Raw genomic sequence first — 17,238 nt, 5'->3', positions numbered from 1 at the left:
ATAGATTAATAAATACATAAGTTAAAACAATATGTAAACTTTACACTGTAAAGAAAGGTTCCTGTAATGCGATCTTGCAGCATAAATAAGAACATCTCATCAGTGCCATTCAAGACAGAAAAAAATAGATAAAAACAGGTAAGAAACAGAATCAAATTATCTTATTCCAGGAGTTGATGCAGCTCTAGTTGACAGCTGTCTGTGCCGGCAGGTCTGATGCCAGAACATCTCTGAACATCCAGAGAGGAGTGAGACGTCTTTGCTTCTACAGCATCTCTGGAGTCTTTTACAGTACTTCATAAACTGATGTGAGCTGATGAGTGACATGTTTCTCTCAGTGTCACTTTGATGTGATATGACAGACTGTGTGAGGAGGCAGACAGATAGGCAGCTGACCTGTCTCGCTCTCCTGTGCAGACAGACAGCTGGACGACATATCTATACACTGAATATTGCAGTAGTACTTTGCTGATCATTTGCTATATAGTCATGATGTGCTGATAATCAATATCATTATTATTATTACTAGTAAGTTTCACAGTAACACAGCATCAGTAGAGAACAGTAGAACAGTTCAGTAGAGACACAAACACACACTCGGTTCAGGTTAACCCTCAATAGAAGACTGGGGGCTCTCTCCGTGGGCAGGGCTACCTTTACTGGGACGACTGGAGAAAAAAAAATGACAAAAAACAAACATGAAGAGAAAAGAAAAGAAGAGAACAACAGTGAATCAGAAAAAAATAAACAGGAAGAACGGTTTAAGGGTCAAAGGTCATGTCAGTCAATTAACAATAGTCTGTTGGTACCTGTGGGAACCAGTTGGAACCAGCGGAAAACAGTCAGGGACAAAAAAAAAAACAAGAGACTGTCTGGACCATGTAGTACAGCTCTGAACTAGTTACAACCAATTAAAACCAGTTTAAAATCAGTTAAAACCAGTTGGAACCATTCAGAGCTCATTGGTACCATTCAGAGGTAGGTAGAATCTCTTAGAACCACTTAGGTACTGTTAAAACAAGGAAAATCATTTTTGGTAAATAAAAACACCTGGTACAGCAGGGTAGGTAGGTTACATTACAGGTGAATATATGTGATTCCAGCAGAGTAGGATACAGCAGAGTTATAGTTTGGAGGAGATTCTCTGGTGTGACAAATATTTACATCTTTATGCTGATGACACTAAACTGTACGTGAACATCGCCTCAAAGACAGCTGGTCCAGTAAAGTCATTAAATCAAAACCGAAGGTGCCAAGACTCGGTGCAGTTGGACCCTCTTTTTGCAGTGAGGAATTCAGCGAGTGCAAAGTAAGGTTAACTATATGTTGTGTATCTCCATTGATGAGTTCCGTTAGTATCTCGGGAAAATTATGGTTTTCAGTTTCCTTTACGGTGAAACTGATGCTGTCTTAACACCGGCCTCCTTTCAAAGCCAGAATGTCATTTGCAGTGCACTGACTTTGATAGTCTCTACCGACTGTGAATGCCTCTCTGACTGACGGAACATAACTGCAGTGATATAAAGTGATAAACGACCTGAGCAAATACAACATGCACTTGTGTTACAGCTGTATGAGCCATGGAACCAGATGGACCCAGCTGAAACCATTACCAACCAAACTTTACCAGAAAAAACTGTTAGAACCAGCAGGACCCAGTAGAAACCATTTAGACCCAGATGAACCCAAAATAACCACCGTAACCAGTAGAAGCCACTAGGATCAAGTTGGGCCTGGTTGAAACCAGTAGGAATCTACTGGAACCTACTAAAACATACTGCCATCCATGTTGGAACCAGCTGGAACAAGTGAAACTTAGAACCACTTTGAACCAGCTGGAACCTCCTGAAATCAGCTGGAACCAGTGGGAACTTACAAACCAGTGATAACAGGGGTAGCCAACACGTACCTACTGGACATTTTGCAACAACCTATTGTAATAAGTAGGAAGGTTTTGGAACCAGCGGAAACAAATGGGAACCAGTGTGGACCATCTGGAAGCTGAGTGAGTTGGAGCCAGTGGATACCAGTGGACACCAGTAGAAACAAGCAGGAACCCATTAATACCTGTAGCAACCATATTGAACCAGCATATTAGAGCAAGTAGGAACCTTTTGGAACCAGATGGAACTAGTGGGAACATGTGAAGACTTGTGACCAACTGGAGGCTGATGGAGCCAGTTGGGGACCCATTGGAGCCAACTGGTGGAACCAGCTGGGACCAACAGAAACCTGGTGGAACCAGCTGGAAACAGTAAGAACCAGCAGAAACATGTTGGAACCAGCTGGTGCCCATTGGAACCAGTAGAAACCAGCTGGCGCCGGCAGAAACAGATTAGAACCATCTGGGATTGGTAGGAACCTGTTGGACGCAGTGGAAACCTGCAATAACCAGCCGAAACCTGAAGGGACCAGTTTAACTCAGTTGAAACCTGTGGTAACCAGTAGAAACTTGTTGCCACCAGCTGGCACCCAGTGAAACGAGTAGAAATCTATAATCAGAACCAGTTGACACCAGTCAGAACTGTCTGGAACCAGTGGGAGCTGGTTCTGAAGTGTATTTGTGAGTGTGGGCAGTCTGTTTGTGCTCCAAAACCACGTGTGATACGTGTTTAATCCAACTGGATCTTCACATTTAATGTGACCTGTATGTTTTTGTGTGCTTATATATATATGTACAGTATATGTTATGTGTGTGTGTGCGTGCGTGTGCGTGTGTCGGTGTGTGTGAGAGAGAGAGTGTGTGAATGTGTGTTAGAGGGAGGAGTCAGAGCCTGGCCTGGAGGGTCGAGATGGAGATGCAGGAGCCCTCCGACTGGAGACAACACAACAAAAACAAATAAAAATGACAAACAGACAGAGAGAGACAGACAGAAAGACAGACAGTCAGTAACAGGTTGATGGAGCTGTCAATCACACAGCTAATTATGATGCTAGGGGAAGTGGGTGGAGTCACATGGCGAGGACAGCGATCTGATTGGATGATGAGGCACACACATACACACAGAGTTGGTGAGAGACAGTGACGTCACACAGACAGCTGACGTACCATTGGTGAACTCCTCACTGGTCACTGATAGAGATTCTGAAAGAATAACCATATATGGTCAATATGTGGGGGGAGAGGCAGTGGGCGGGGCTACCTGCTCTGACACTGACACACCTGAGAGCTTCCTGTTTGGCCTTATAAGGTACTGTTAGAACAGGATCACACAAACAGAGAGAGACCGACAGACAGAGAGACAGACAGACACCTAGAAAGACAATTTTATAGACAGGTAGACAGAAGGTTAGATAGAGAGACAGACAGAGAGAGAGATGGAGAGACACAGACTGACAGGTAGACAGACATGTATACAGACTGGTTGACAGACAGATGGTTAGAGAGACAGACCGACAGACAGATGGGCAGGCAGACAGATACAGGGAGAGACATACAGACAGGTAGAAAGACAGTTACAGAGAGAAGTAGAAAGACAGACGGCTAGAGAGTCAGTTAGAGAGATAAACAGAGAGGCAGACAGGAAGACAGACAGACAGTTAGAGAGATAGACAGGCAGACAGAGCGATGGAGACACACGGATAGGTAGATAGACAGATCATTAGACAGACAGATAGACAGACAGACAGACAGACAATTAAAGAATCAGACAGGTAGATAGACTTATTGATCAGACAGACAGAGCAGTCAGTCAGAGGGACAACGACAAATAGACAGACAGGTAGAGAGACAGACAGACATGGCTCCAGGTGGAAGTATCGATAGTGATATCAGTTTGATCTCTATGTACCAAGTACAGGAGAAACTGTTAGCCTAGCTTAGCACAAAGACTGGAAACAGGGGGAAACTGCTAGCGTATCTTTGTGCTAAGCTGTGCTGAACACATCCTGGGCCTCGCTTTGCACTGGTCTCACAGAGATGAAACAGTGGATTTCCCAAAATGTGGGACTGATCCTTTAATACTGAGTGAACGTCTTGTTTTTACAGATGGAGTGGTTAAATCGGAGGATGGAGAGAAGAAGAATGAGAAGAGGGAGGGAGAGAGGAAGAAAGAAAGACCAGTCTTTCTTTTCCATGTCTGTGTAGGTTGTTTGTGGATCGCTGCTTTCGTTCTAAAGCACCAACAAAGAAGAAACTCTAACCACAAAATATGCTTCTTTTTCATATGGAGTCTGTTCTGCTCTGCTAAAAACAGTGTGGTTTTTCAGTTGATCTTTATGTCCAGTTTGATACAAAAAAAAACGCAACACCACAAGAACCTGCTACCAGTTTACATTAAAGTAGAAATCAAAGATTACATTTTCATCGTTATTTAATTGGTTAGAACTTCCAGAAGTGTATTTTAGTCATATAGACGCTGCAGGACTTTGATTCAGAGAATCTATTTTTAACACTTAAATTTTCTATTTAATTTTCACTTTTCAAACAGGTCAAACCAGCATCAAATTCACAAGCCAACTGCTCAGATTCAGACAGACTTTAAAATCAGTCTGTACTTTCTGAATAAACTTAGATACAAAACATCTTTTGGGTAGAAACTAAATTACATATATTTCTGTATAGATGGGAGACAGAGCTGCTTACACATGACCTAAATGAAGTATCATATTTTCTGGAAGCAGGGCTGATGGGAAATGTGGTCCTCAGCCAATCTAAGGCCCCTTTAGACAGTACGATTCTGGGATCAAAGTTTAAAGGTGCCTTAAAAGGACAAAACCAGTAGTACCAAACACAGAGGATTCACTTCACTTCATAATGACCGAAACATGGTCAACTCTTCTTTCCTGACAGTCTTTGAACACATCACACAGAATCAGAGTCTGCTGCTGGTCACTGACTGTCGGAGGTCAGTCTGACTTTTGACCTCAGACAGAATCATTGGTATCAACACATGTACGAGTGGAGTAACACTGTGTTTGTGTGGCTACCTGGGGACTCCAGGTGGGGGCGCTCTGTTAGGTCGGGAGGGGACGGAGGGTGGTCCAGGGTCAGGTGACACCGCCGGACGGGATGGAGGGCCGGGGGCTGCACGACCGCCTGGACGAGGAGGTCCAGGAGGGGCCCGACGCTGTGGGGTCGGACTGGACATGGGAGACCTGGAAACAGACCGGCAGAAACACCCTGTGATGCTGATAATACATCCTGTATCCACGTCACAGGTGATCGGTTGCTAGGTTACCTGCGTCCGGACGGCATCCCAGTCACTTGCAGCCAGGAGTCGTCGACAGGTGGCGGCATCGACGTGGAGATGGTAGAGGTACTGATGTCACCAATGATGCTGAGGCCCTCACGCAGAGCGTGGTACATCTTCAACATCTCGTCACGGTGCTGACCCTGGGTGAGAGAGAGAGACAGGGACACAGAGACAGGGAGAGAGAGAGAGAGAGACAGAGTCACAATAAATATCACAAAAACAAACTCATCTGATAAAAGACAATCTTCTTAACAATTTCTGAGGTGGAAAGAAATCTGCTTCGTCAGCAAAATCCCTGGATGAAAGATCTGTCTCTCTCTCTCTCAGTCCACCTGTCTTACCTGTTCCTGGGACTCCTCCATCAGGGAGTTTTGGTCACCACAGGAGTAAAGTTGAGCCAACAGGTCAGAGTGGATGAACTCCTTCGTCTGGGGAAGATAGAGGTCACATGACTCATTACATCACTTCCTGTGTGTGTATGTGTGCTTTTGTGTGTGTGCGTCTGTGTGTGTGCCTTACGTTGTTGACCATCAGATGCATGATGGTCTTGGGGATGAGGTCTCTCACAGTGCGGTGTATGATGGACAGGTACGAGTCCACCAGATTCCTGACGATCTCCACCTGTCGCTCCAGCTGAGGGTCCAGACTGTGGATGTGCCCATCTCCGCTCGCCTCCTCCACCTCCACCTGCACAAATATGGCTGCCGATTAACTACGCACACACACACTGACACACACACACACACACACACCTCCACCAGCAGCAACACACCCACCACTACTGACCACGGACTACACAAACATGGCATATACAGTATATACATACATATACACCCTCTCATTGATATAAATGGGGTGGACAAAATAAGAGAAACATCTGTCAATATATAAGAAAACATGAACTCACCTTCTCTTTGTCCTGCAGGAGAATGAAGGGAGAAATAAACATGTTAACGGTCTCAGAGTGGCTGTCATAATCAAATGTTATAGGAGAGTAGACATTTTACTTATATATATATGATAAAGTAATGAAGCAATGAATTATAAAGCAATGACTGTACAACAATACAGTAATGACATAATATAGTAAAACTCTTAGTAATACAATAATGCAGTAAGGAAATAGAAATTATTCTAGCAAAATAAGCATGAAATAATGTAGTAATATTAATGTAGTATTGAAGCAGTAACAATCAGTTTTACCACGGAGCGTTCAGGGTACACTCCAGCTCGTAGGAAAGAAGCCTTCCAGCTGTCCACCTCCTCCTGAGACTCGCTGGCCAGCTCCAGCTGGCGGTAGTCTTTATACACATTCCTAAAACATTTACACTTTTATTTCATTAAACGTATAAACTGAGGAAACAGTTCCAACAGATAAATACATAACACTGACTCCTGCTGTTTAACGTGATCGATAAGATAATTGATCTGACGCTGTGTCCTCAAACCAACCGTTCAGCAAGGACCAAGTACAGAACCCTGTGGAGCTTCAGTTTTACTTTGAATACCTCTTTACAGTGAATTCAGTATTGCTCAATGATTGATTTCAAACCATAAAGTCTGGGACCTTTAACCTTTCGACAGCCACAAAATACACACACACACACACACACACACACCTGTGTTCAGTGTTGAACAGGGCAAAGATGTGTTTGCTGGACATGAAGCTCTTCTCGATGTCTTTGAGTTTCAGGTTGTCGACAGGCAGCATGTACTTCTTCTCCTTCTCCTATGGGGGGGGGGGAGACACACACACAATGACAACATTAAACACATCAACAACATTGATCATATCTGCTGTTTACACACCGCTGTGATTTGTACTGTGTGTGTGTGTGTGTCACCTCATCGTCTTTGTACCAGGACAAGGTCTCCGCAGTCAGGACGAACCAGTACTCTTTAGCTCCTCCCTTCATAATGCTGATGTTGTTGATGGTCAGCCAGCCTTTACGGATCACCTGCACACACACACACACACACACATACACATTAGTGACATCACTAGCTCACTGTGCTGCTTTATGATGTCAAATCAGCATTTATTACACTACTCACACATAATCACACACACTGTGAACCACTCACCATGATCTCGTCCTGGTTGCCATGGCAACAGAGAGAGGCAGAAAGAGAGAGAGAGGGAGGGTCAGTGAGACAGAGTGAGAAGATAAACATGTGAATAAAGAGTCCCTCCATCCTCCTGTAGCTCATTCAGGTCTTTCATTTCCTCCCTCCTCAGCTGACTTACCTGGTTTCCTGCTGCTTTCTTCTTGCTCATCTGACTGCTCTTCTGCTGAGCACTGACACACACACAGACAGACGAGATCAGTATTTTCATCCAGTTTCATTCTCACTTTTCAGCTCCCAATATAACTTTAGATATCCCTCATGTCCGCACTAATGTTGGCAGAACTGCTTTCAGGCACCACGCATCTTTTAAATGGAATGAACTACGATCTGTCCTCAAACCTGAGTCATTTGTTACCCTCTGAGATCTTAAAACCTTATTACCTGATGTCTTCGTTGATTCTTGTAACGGTTTCATGTAACTGCCTCTTTAATTCTTGTTACTGTGTATTGCTCTGTGTGTTTTTGAGAGTGTGGCTTGTTCTCAGGTCTCTATTGTGAAAGAGATCTTAATCTCAATGAGACCGACTGACTAAATAAATGAAAATAACAAAACTAAATGAAACCTACATTTCTTATTTTCAGATCAGGTAGTCTGCAGGTCTACCTGTATTTGTCAGAACTACAGGTGAGACAGATTTAAATAGTGCTGACAGAAGCAGCTATTTTGTAAAATTTTCTGGGCATACTGAAAGTCCAGATGTAACCTGCCATCTGTTAATCTGTTAATCTTGTCTTTGTCTATAACTTTATTTTATGGGGTTTTATTTGCAGTATGTCATTGCTCTGTGCCCGCCAGTGTTTTTGTGGATGAAGAAAAGTGTGTGTGTCTGTGTGAGTGTGTGTGAGTGTGTGTGTGTGTGTGTGTTTGTTCAGACTTACTTTGCAAAGCCAATAAAGTCATCATGGTTTGTGTTTATGTAGGAAAGCTCAATGTCAATCAGCAGCATCACCTGAAGAGATAGATAAAGAGAAAGGTTTTACTGACTGTTTCTGTCTATAGAGGATCCCATATGTGGCTCATTTTCACCCCCAACCCAGTAATAATCACAGCCAACACGTCCTGTCTTTCTGTGAACTGTCCCCTCCTGTTATTTAAATCCTAACCCTGCACAGCGATGTACTAATCTGACAGATGGAAACAGGGTAACACCAAAATATAGGCCTGCTTGGGAACTAATATGATGACAGAAAAAAATCAAAGCCTATATTTTGAACTGTCACTGGATTACTTTGAGACTGAGGATAACTTAAAAACACGATGATTCTCAAAGAAGTTCTGCAGCATCTTTTTTCTATGATTTCCTATAAGTGGATCTGAACAAATCAAAATCATGTGACAGAAAGACAGACAGACAGACAGACCTGGTTTTTGGTGCGACTCTCTCGGTCTCTGATGTGCTGAGTGACGATTCTCTCCATCTCCTCTCTGAGCATCGGATACTGTGCCAACTACACTCAGGAAATACACAGAGGTCAGAGGTCAGAGACCGAAACAGTAGTAGTAGTATTAGTAGTAGTCGTAGTCGTAGTAGTAGTGGTACCTTCTGTGTACACTGCCTGACAGTGTTGACAAGCTCACTGATCACCAGGTCAACACATTTCTGACACGGCTCTTTGATCTGAGCGATCAAACGCTTCACGATCGTCTCAAACGCCATGTCAGGTGTGAACAGACCCGTCCTGGACAGAGAAGAGCACAGATGAGGTAGGTCACAATCAGGTACTGTAACACACACACACACGCTGTACACATCTTATCACAATTCAAACTCACCTGATTCCATGGATGTTTTTGATGGCGTAGCTGATCTCTTTACGCAGAGTCTTCTCCTCACTCTCTAACTACACACACACAGACACACACACACACACAGGTTAGAGCTGTTGGGTTTATTGAACTCTCTTACCGTCAAAGCAAGCAAAGCACATTTCCATTTTACTGCTCCTGTAAGTCCTGTGCACACGGTGAACTGGTGAATCTAAATGGAATGCAGCCATTGTTGTTGTCATTATCTTTATATCATGGCTATGGTTTTATATGTGTGTGTGTGTGAGTGTGTGAGTGTGCTACCTTGACCAGTTCGAAGGGGAAGCGTTCGTGAAAGATCCGGTTGATCTTTGCTCCTCCTGACAGCTCGTAGGTATCCACCTGATCTCCAGATCCTTCAATCCGCTTCTCAAAATCCACTGCAAACTGCTGCACCATCCTGAAACACACACACACACACACACACACACACACACTTAACTTTGTAATTCAATGTAATTTGGGTGGTGTCATGTGGCAGGTGTATTGAATTGTAGTGATGTGTACTAATGTGTATTAGTATTAGTATTAGTGTGTAGTAGTGTACTGACTGCAGCAGGGCCTTGGTCTTGCGTCCTGGGTCGTCCGGTCTGAAGTTCTTGTACTCCTCCACTTCCTTCTCGATGGACAACAGCTGGCTCTGCAGTTTGCTGCGTAACGCCGGCAACGTGTCCCGGATGTGGTTGGTCAGTTGCTAGGGGTAACGGAGAAATTCTCTGTTACTACGGTTACAGAGGGAAGAGAGGACATAACTTTATCCTGGAGAGTAGCTGCCCTTGTATCTGAAATCACTTCCTGTTGAGTGGCTGCTATTTTACTGTGAAATTTAGCTCTGACCTACATAGCGGACACATGTGGGTCACATCATCAACAAGCTGGTTTTTGGGTGAGTCTCAGCTGGTTGGATAAAGGCCAGATGTGGCCAACGCAGGGCATGGTCAGTCATGACCACACAGCAGCATGTTGTGTTGTCATTTTACAGAACAGCTGCATGCATTAATGTTTTAATGTTACTGCTATTGTGTACTGATGAAATGCTACATCTCAAGATCGACATCCATCTGAACATCTCATTCTGAGGAACAAAGACAATAAGAGGATTTTTCTCAGACATCTTAAATGAAGATGAATTCTGCGTGTTTACACCTGGTTGAGGACTTTCTGCAGGTAGGTGGTGCCCATGCGGTCAGCCAGGTGTCGGTACGCCGGGTGCGACAGGAAGAACTTCCTCTCAGCCTGCAGAGCTGCTGTGATGTCTTTCTTCCCGTCGATGTCCTTCTGACTGCGGTTCACCACCCCGATGTAACCTGACACAGTTAAGAGTCTGATATTGTCTCCATGTGGACGCCTGGGACCCTGCATCTGTACTGCTGCTATGGCTACTTGCAGGTTATTCTACATTGATACATTGATCTACACGAATTACTGAGATGTCTGAAATAGCTCTTGAATGGTTTTCTTCTAATTAATCCAGTAACATTTACTTGTGTCTAGTTTTTAAATGCAACATGTTTAAATGTGGGATTCATTGTACCTTGCACTCAGTTTTCCCTCTTTTTTCCTCACTGTTTAATCTCTTATTTTCATAAAACCCCCTCCACCTATGGGTGTTGCACATTAGCATCTGCTACAAACACCATGATACTTGCATCGGATGGCTGTTTTTCAAAGTATATTGTGTCCGTTTTAAACAAACCATAAATACATGAATCTCTTGTTCTTTGTGTCCATTGCTGATGATGTCTCTCTGATCTGTGGAGTTCCTCAGGGCTACTATGCAGTGCTATGCTGATGACGTCCAGCTTTATGACCAGGATGACTTTCTGCAGTTAAATTACAAAAAAACTGAAGTACTCTACATTATGAAATGCCTTTTAGTTCCTCGCACAGCTCAGTATTTTATTTTTCTTAACTTCATTTTGTCTTGCAGCTTTTGTTGCTCTTATCATACACCCTTTGTTTTATTTTGAATTGCATACTTAGCACAGCACATTTACATTTTAAATCTCTCTCATGACGCAGGAAGAACAACAACACTTGCAATAAACAGAACAATTTTATAATGCATTTTGGCTTTTGGTTGTTTTGTCTCATAATTGAGAAGTTGTTTAAACCAAAAGACGTTGTTCACGTGGCCAAAATTCCTCAACACATGTTTATTCTCATTTTATTTATCCCTTCTTATATATATATATATATATATATATATATAAATATATATATATATAAGAAATCTTGCTTGTCGTTTTCTTGTGTTTTTTGTAACTGGTAAGCACTTAGTTTGTAACACTGGTTTTAAAAAGTACTGTAGAAATAAAATTTTACTCACACAATTATTAAATGACAGAACTATGCTGAGGTGTGTGACTGAATAGACACCTGACAGCCAATCAGAGAGCAGGATTCTCTGTTGCTACGGTGAATGTGTGTATACCTCTACGTAGCGGCAGCAGTTTGTTCTCCAAAATATCTCTGGCATCGGTTCCTTCATCCATCAGGTCCAGTTTGGTGATCACACCGATGGTTCTCAGGCCTGAACACACATATTCAAAATGTTTTATTTAAACTCACCAACTACAAAACAAGAATGGACGGATTTCAAAACAATAGACCCTTGGGCACAGAAAGCCCCTCACACCTCATAAATAGTGTTCATTTTTTGTCTCCTCGTGTTCATTTTGTGTCCCTTGAGTTGCTTTGTGATCATTTTAAGTCTCTTTATGGCTATTTTGCATCTGTTTATGGTGAATTTGTCTTTTTGTGATTATTTTTATCTCTTTGGCTTCTGATTGGTTGGGCCCCTGTGCCTGTACCTAGTAGTCTTGCTCAGTAATCAATCACAAATTAATATTGATCTATCAGTATATAAAATGTGGAGGGTGTAGAGGATGTCGGTGAAGGTGTTGAGGACTCAGACCTTGCGGGTCGACCTCCTTGGCGATCTTCAGAGCGTCGGAGTTGGCGAGGTCTGAGTTGGCGGGGGAGACGGCCAACAGGAGACAGTTGTCCTTGGTGACGAACTGCATGAGCATTTCTTTGATCTGGTGCTCGATGTCAGCCGGCTGGTCGCCCACCGGGACCTTTGTCATCCCGGGAAGATCCACCAGAGTGAGGTTCAACACTGACGACACAAACACACTGATGTCAACCTTGACGGCAATTTAACCTTAACTAAACTCCGCCCCCAAACAGTGAAGATTATAATTTAGCAACTTTTACAAATCACAGCTGGTGCGTTAGTGTAACTGTGTGTTTATTTACTCTGAGGTCGGCTGTTAGATGGTTTTGCTGAGGAGAGGATAACTTTTTCTAACCCCCGATGGAGTTTCTGATGTGTTTGGGGACAGAGTTCAAGAGGTAAGTAGGTCTGGTGATTGGACCTGAGTGGTGACAGGAGGTTGGTGAGGTAGGAGGGGGCTTGGTTATGGAGGGGTTTGTGAGTGAGGAGAAGGAGGTTCTGGAAAAAGGGGTGATGTGGTCTCTGGAGCAGGTGTGGGTGATCAGGTGAGGAGCAGAGTTCTGGATGTACTGGAGTTTTTTTTAGGAATTTGGATAATGTGCCATAAAGATACTGTTGAAGTAGTCGATTATGAGCGATGGGTGGAGGCGGGCAGTGCTTTTGATGTGGAAAAAGGGAGTAAAAAATATGGCCTTTTCTGTGTGTGTGTGTGTGTGTGTGTGTGTGTGTGTGTGTGTGTGTGTGTGTGTGTGTGTGTGTGTGTGTGTGTGTGTGTGTTACCATGGGGTGAGTAGACTCGCAGGTTTATGGGGACCGGACTGATCCCTTTGTTCTGTCCGGTGACTTTATCTGTTTCAGCTTCGATCTCCTGACGAACTTCATCAAAGTCTGTGAACTTCTTCCCTTTACAGTGCAGGAACTCTGCATACTCTGATCGATCAATACACGTCACATAATCGGATCAATAATCAGTCACACGGTCAGGTGTCAACGTGACATAGTGTGAATAAAACAGTCGAGTCTCACCTGTCAGACAGTTGATGAGCTGCAGCACCAGGGGGCGCCGAGTGACGATACCTGAGCCACGAGGTAGGAAGTCTCTGAGAGATGAGGAAGAGGAGGAGGAGGAGAAGGAGGAGGAGCAGAATGAGAGGAGGAGGAGAAGGAGGAGGAAAAAGAAGAGGAAGAGTAGGCAAGGAAATGAAAGAGGAGGAAGAGGCCATGCTTAGATCACACATTTCTTTTACATCTACATTATATTACAGTATTTATTTTAAATGTATGACGTTATATAATATTATGTAATGTGGATCCTTCAGTGACTGCAGCTCGAAGAGAAACATCGTCACGACATCCTTAGAGAGAGAGTGTGTGTGTGTGTGTGTGTGTGTGTGTGTGTGTGTAGGTGGAGTGCTGCAGTGTCTGATTCCCCTGCAGTCAGCTCAGTCACTCACACACACACACACACACACACACACACATACTTTTATTGTCATGCAATGCTGCTTCGGCCCTGCCAAGTCACGTGACTGACAGTGACCAATGAGAGGAGAGATTCAAAGAGAGAGAGAGAGACCCTACTCATCCTCAGGGTGAGGAGGAAGTTGAACATATTCAGCCAATCAGCTTCCAGATGGAATCAAACTACAGACTTCAGAGACAGTTTGCGAGGGGAAGAATTATTATTGTCATTATTATTATTATTATTATTATTATACCGAGGTTTATGCAGATTATTTCTACAAAGGAAGCTAATTTATAGTTTTCATGTTTTCATCTCTCTCCTAACAGACGAAGATGATGACGATGAAGCTCAGATCACTTAACAGCCATCAGCTTTCTGTCAAATCAGGAAGCAGAAGAGGAAAGTAACTGTGTTAAACTTAACTTGTGTACTTAAATATTCTGCTACTTTACAGTTTTACTGCACTACATTAATCTATGGTTCCTTAGTTCCATAACAATTCTGCTTACATTTTAATCCATTAGTAATAATAATATAACATTATGTATTATAAGATAAAATACTACAAGAGTGTCTGAATAATGAGTAATTTTTTGTAGTCATATTACTTTTTGGACTTAAAACTATATTTACAGTAATTTTACTTCTAATAAGGTAATTTTATATCAACCTGCATTGTTTGATTTTCTGACCACTTGTTTTCAACAGAACGTTTACAGTCTGTAAACTCAGCATCTGACATATTATCGTGTTATAAAGTAGCTGATGCTAATATGTTACCAGCTGGCTAGATTCTCATCCAGCAGACGCACAGAGCGACATGATCGTAACACCAACAGGGTCAGTTATTACGTCTGGGGTTCCTCAGGGTTCAACTGAACATCTGACTTTTTAAAGTTATAAAGTGATTTGTATTATCAAGCTGCTGCTAATCTACACATCCAGTGTTTATAAAGCAACATTATGATTCATTTGGAGTCGTGTTTGTGCGAACTGATGAACGTAAGTCAAATTTCCTCTCTCTTTTAGCTCTGATTTTGGTCTCCACCACCCCCAGAGGGAAATATCTGTGTCTTTGGTGGCTAAATGCTCCAGTCTGGTCATTAACTTGCTGCTGAGCAGGTGATGTACTGTGGGCTTTTATTCAGATAACATCTGAAACCGGACTAGATGGGAATGTGCTAAAAGAGTTACTGTGTTTTTTGTTTTTTTTTATCAATCTAGCACATAACAATTCTGTGTTAATACTTAAACCCAACATAGAATCATGTGCAAATCATTTAAAAAAAAAACATTAAGTGTCAGTATTTAGAAGGGCACTCATCGACCTCCTCCAAGGCAAATATTCCAGATACACCATTAATTGCTTGTTTGTGAGTTGGACCTAGATCCCCTTCAAATTTTAGCAGGTTTTTCTTTGGCCCATGCTTTTTTTTTTTGTATCCCTGTTTACAAACAGAACCTCCTTGGCAGAGGTAATAACATATTTGGTAGCTCCGAGTAGGTAGCTCTCTGTGCTCTTCTCAGACTCCACAAAGCCCCATTAACTTCCATCAACAATAGATGAATGAAAAAAATGATCATAAATGATCAAATGCATGTCAGTAGTTATTCCTCTGTTATAATAATAATCCAGAATGCCCTGTTATAACCACATCACGCCCCAGCTACTGATTTATACAGCGGGCTGCAGTCAGCCGGGCGGCTCCCTCTGATAGCGGCTGTACACCTCACTGACAGGGGGCAGGACTCCCGGCACGGTCTGGCACGAAATGACACAGAAAGACAGACAGACAGGCAGGCAGACAGGCAGGGGGACTCACTTGCCCACGAAGTTCTCCAGCACTGAGCTCTTCCCGGCGCTCTGCCCGCCCACCACCGCGATCTGCGGCAGGTCCAGGCTGGAGTTCTGGCCGATGGAGGCGAAGGCATCCTGGAGCCTGTTGACCAGCGGGATGAGCTCCTCCATCCCCCGGTTCCCCATGACGGAGAGACGGGTGGAGAGACAGACAGACAGACAGGTGGAGAGACAGAGAGAGAGAGAGAGAGAGGGAGAGGGAGAGGGGGGAAGGGGGAGACAGGTGGAGGCTGCTGGTGGAGAGACGGGCAGCAGTGAGACAGGCAGGGATGCAGCAACTGATCCGTCCTCCTGTCTCACATCATGACGCTCTCCTGCTCGTGCAGCTGATGAATCCGATCAGCTGATCGATAATAAATCGGATATTAATACCGATGGTGATGGTGATGGTGGTGGTGGTGATGGTGACGGTCCTCCTGCTGTGACCTTCAGCTCCGCTCTCCTCCTCCTCTTCCTCCACTCTCTTCCTCTGCAGGGAGAAAAAGCGCACCACAACACACAAACACACATCCGGTACGAACCTTCACAATAAAAGCCCCGCACCGTCTGGTCCGTTTGTGAAAGAACTGAAAATAAATCCATAAATACACAAACTTTCCAAAGATTACACATCATTTCAGGTGGAGTGATTTTTCTCTGACTCTGACAGACAAATAAATATCTCATTTTAACTTCCCAAATCAATGGCTTCCCGTAATTTTTAGTTTTTATTTAACTACAGCTCATCAGCAAGAAAGAAGCTCCCTCTTTTTTTGTCTCATTCACCTCCAAACCCATTGGAAAACAGCTATTGATCACTTTTGAGGTGAATTGGCCAGCAAATAATTGCCATCACAAACGATGGGGGAGGGGGTTCATACCACTGACCCCGGGGTCACGGTAATTTCCGTTTTTCCAGCCAACACCAAACTCCCTCTTTTGTGTCTCATTCATCTCCAAACACACTGGAAAACAGTTATTGATCACTTTTGAGATGAATTGGCCACCAAATAATTTTGACATCATAACGTCCACCTTGTAGACATCCAGGGTCGAAATCAGATCAGAGAAGTAAAACATAAAAATGAAAGCTAATAATCATATAAGATTTATTTTAGAACTAATGAATAAATAAATATAAACCTGGATAAATTAGGCGTGTTTAGGCAGAGCCAAATGTGTAGTCCGCACAGACGTGTCATAATGTTAGATTAAGTGTACAACATGTGAAATCAAGACAAATAAAGTGCTGTTCTATATTTATTTTGACCTCATCCCACACCGTACACTTGACCTACTACATAAAGACTCTCCACAGCGCACGCTGGTTAGCTAGCGCTACTCACCGGCTAAGCTAACGCTTACAGATGATAAATTACTCTCCTAAACCAAGAACACGGCCTGCGTGAAAAACAAAAAGTCAACCAAGAAAACGGTCACTTCAAATCTGACTGGACTGATGAGTTTTGTTTTATTTTACTGTATCAATCATGTTGGGTTAGCATTGATTATTCCGATGCTAAACGCTGATGCTAAACCGCCATATTAGACGTGAACACAGACCGTAGCTGTCACTTCTCACTGATGGGTGAGCTAACATCCATTTGTAAATTTTATTCTTGTTTGATAATTACAGACACAGTAGAAAAGTAGTAAACTACTACTAAAACAGCAAACTTTAACACTGAAACTGTCTTTGCAAGTATCTTGCTAATAAATGAAGGTTGGATATCTGCCTGTACCTGGTCGGTGCGTTAACACCTGGCAGCGTTCAACAGCTGGTCGATAATTCAGAACAATTTTCTTAAATTCTCTATAAAAGTTATCGCTTCTTACCAAACGAAT

The 17,238-nt window shown here is 43.1% G+C and overlaps 1 protein-coding gene across 1 annotated transcript; it reads right to left on the bottom strand.

The window, feature by feature from the left end:
• Positions 1–607: 607 nt before the first annotated feature.
• LOC139203460 (dynamin-1-like) lies at positions 608–15,540 on the bottom strand. The gene is made up of 23 exons (XM_070833209.1): positions 15,380–15,540; positions 13,118–13,191; positions 12,872–13,021; positions 12,050–12,253; positions 11,567–11,665; positions 10,279–10,439; positions 9,684–9,826; positions 9,397–9,532; positions 9,100–9,167; positions 8,867–9,005; positions 8,688–8,774; positions 8,205–8,275; positions 7,444–7,495; positions 7,281–7,292; positions 7,040–7,153; positions 6,815–6,924; positions 6,399–6,510; positions 6,103–6,114; positions 5,715–5,882; positions 5,537–5,623; positions 5,181–5,335; positions 4,930–5,097; positions 608–668 (listed from the first exon to the last, which is right to left on the bottom strand). Exons 1-23 carry the CDS (start codon positions 15,538–15,540, stop codon positions 608–610), a joined length of 2,544 nt encoding a protein of 847 aa, XP_070689310.1.
• Positions 15,541–17,238: the final 1,698 nt, after the last annotated feature.

Source organism: Pempheris klunzingeri, chromosome 7 (assembly GCF_042242105.1).
Source record: "Pempheris klunzingeri isolate RE-2024b chromosome 7, fPemKlu1.hap1, whole genome shotgun sequence".
Classification (NCBI taxonomy): domain Eukaryota; kingdom Metazoa; phylum Chordata; class Actinopteri; order Acropomatiformes; family Pempheridae; genus Pempheris; species Pempheris klunzingeri.
Note: the sequence above shows the minus strand (reverse complement) of the source record. Positions and strands in the feature narration are given on the sequence as shown.

Coding starts and splice junctions, on each gene's coding strand:
- LOC139203460 (XM_070833209.1), bottom strand. CDS start 15,540: ATGGGGAACCGGGGGATGGAGGAGCTCATCCCGCTGGTCAACAGGCTC. Junction 13,192..15,379: donor CTGGAGAACTTCGTGGGCAA/GTGAGTCCCCCT, acceptor CTCATCTCTCAG/AGACTTCCTACCTCGTGGCT. Junction 13,022..13,117: donor GCTCATCAACTGTCTGACAG/GTGAGACTCGAC, acceptor TTGATCGATCAG/AGTATGCAGAGTTCCTGCAC.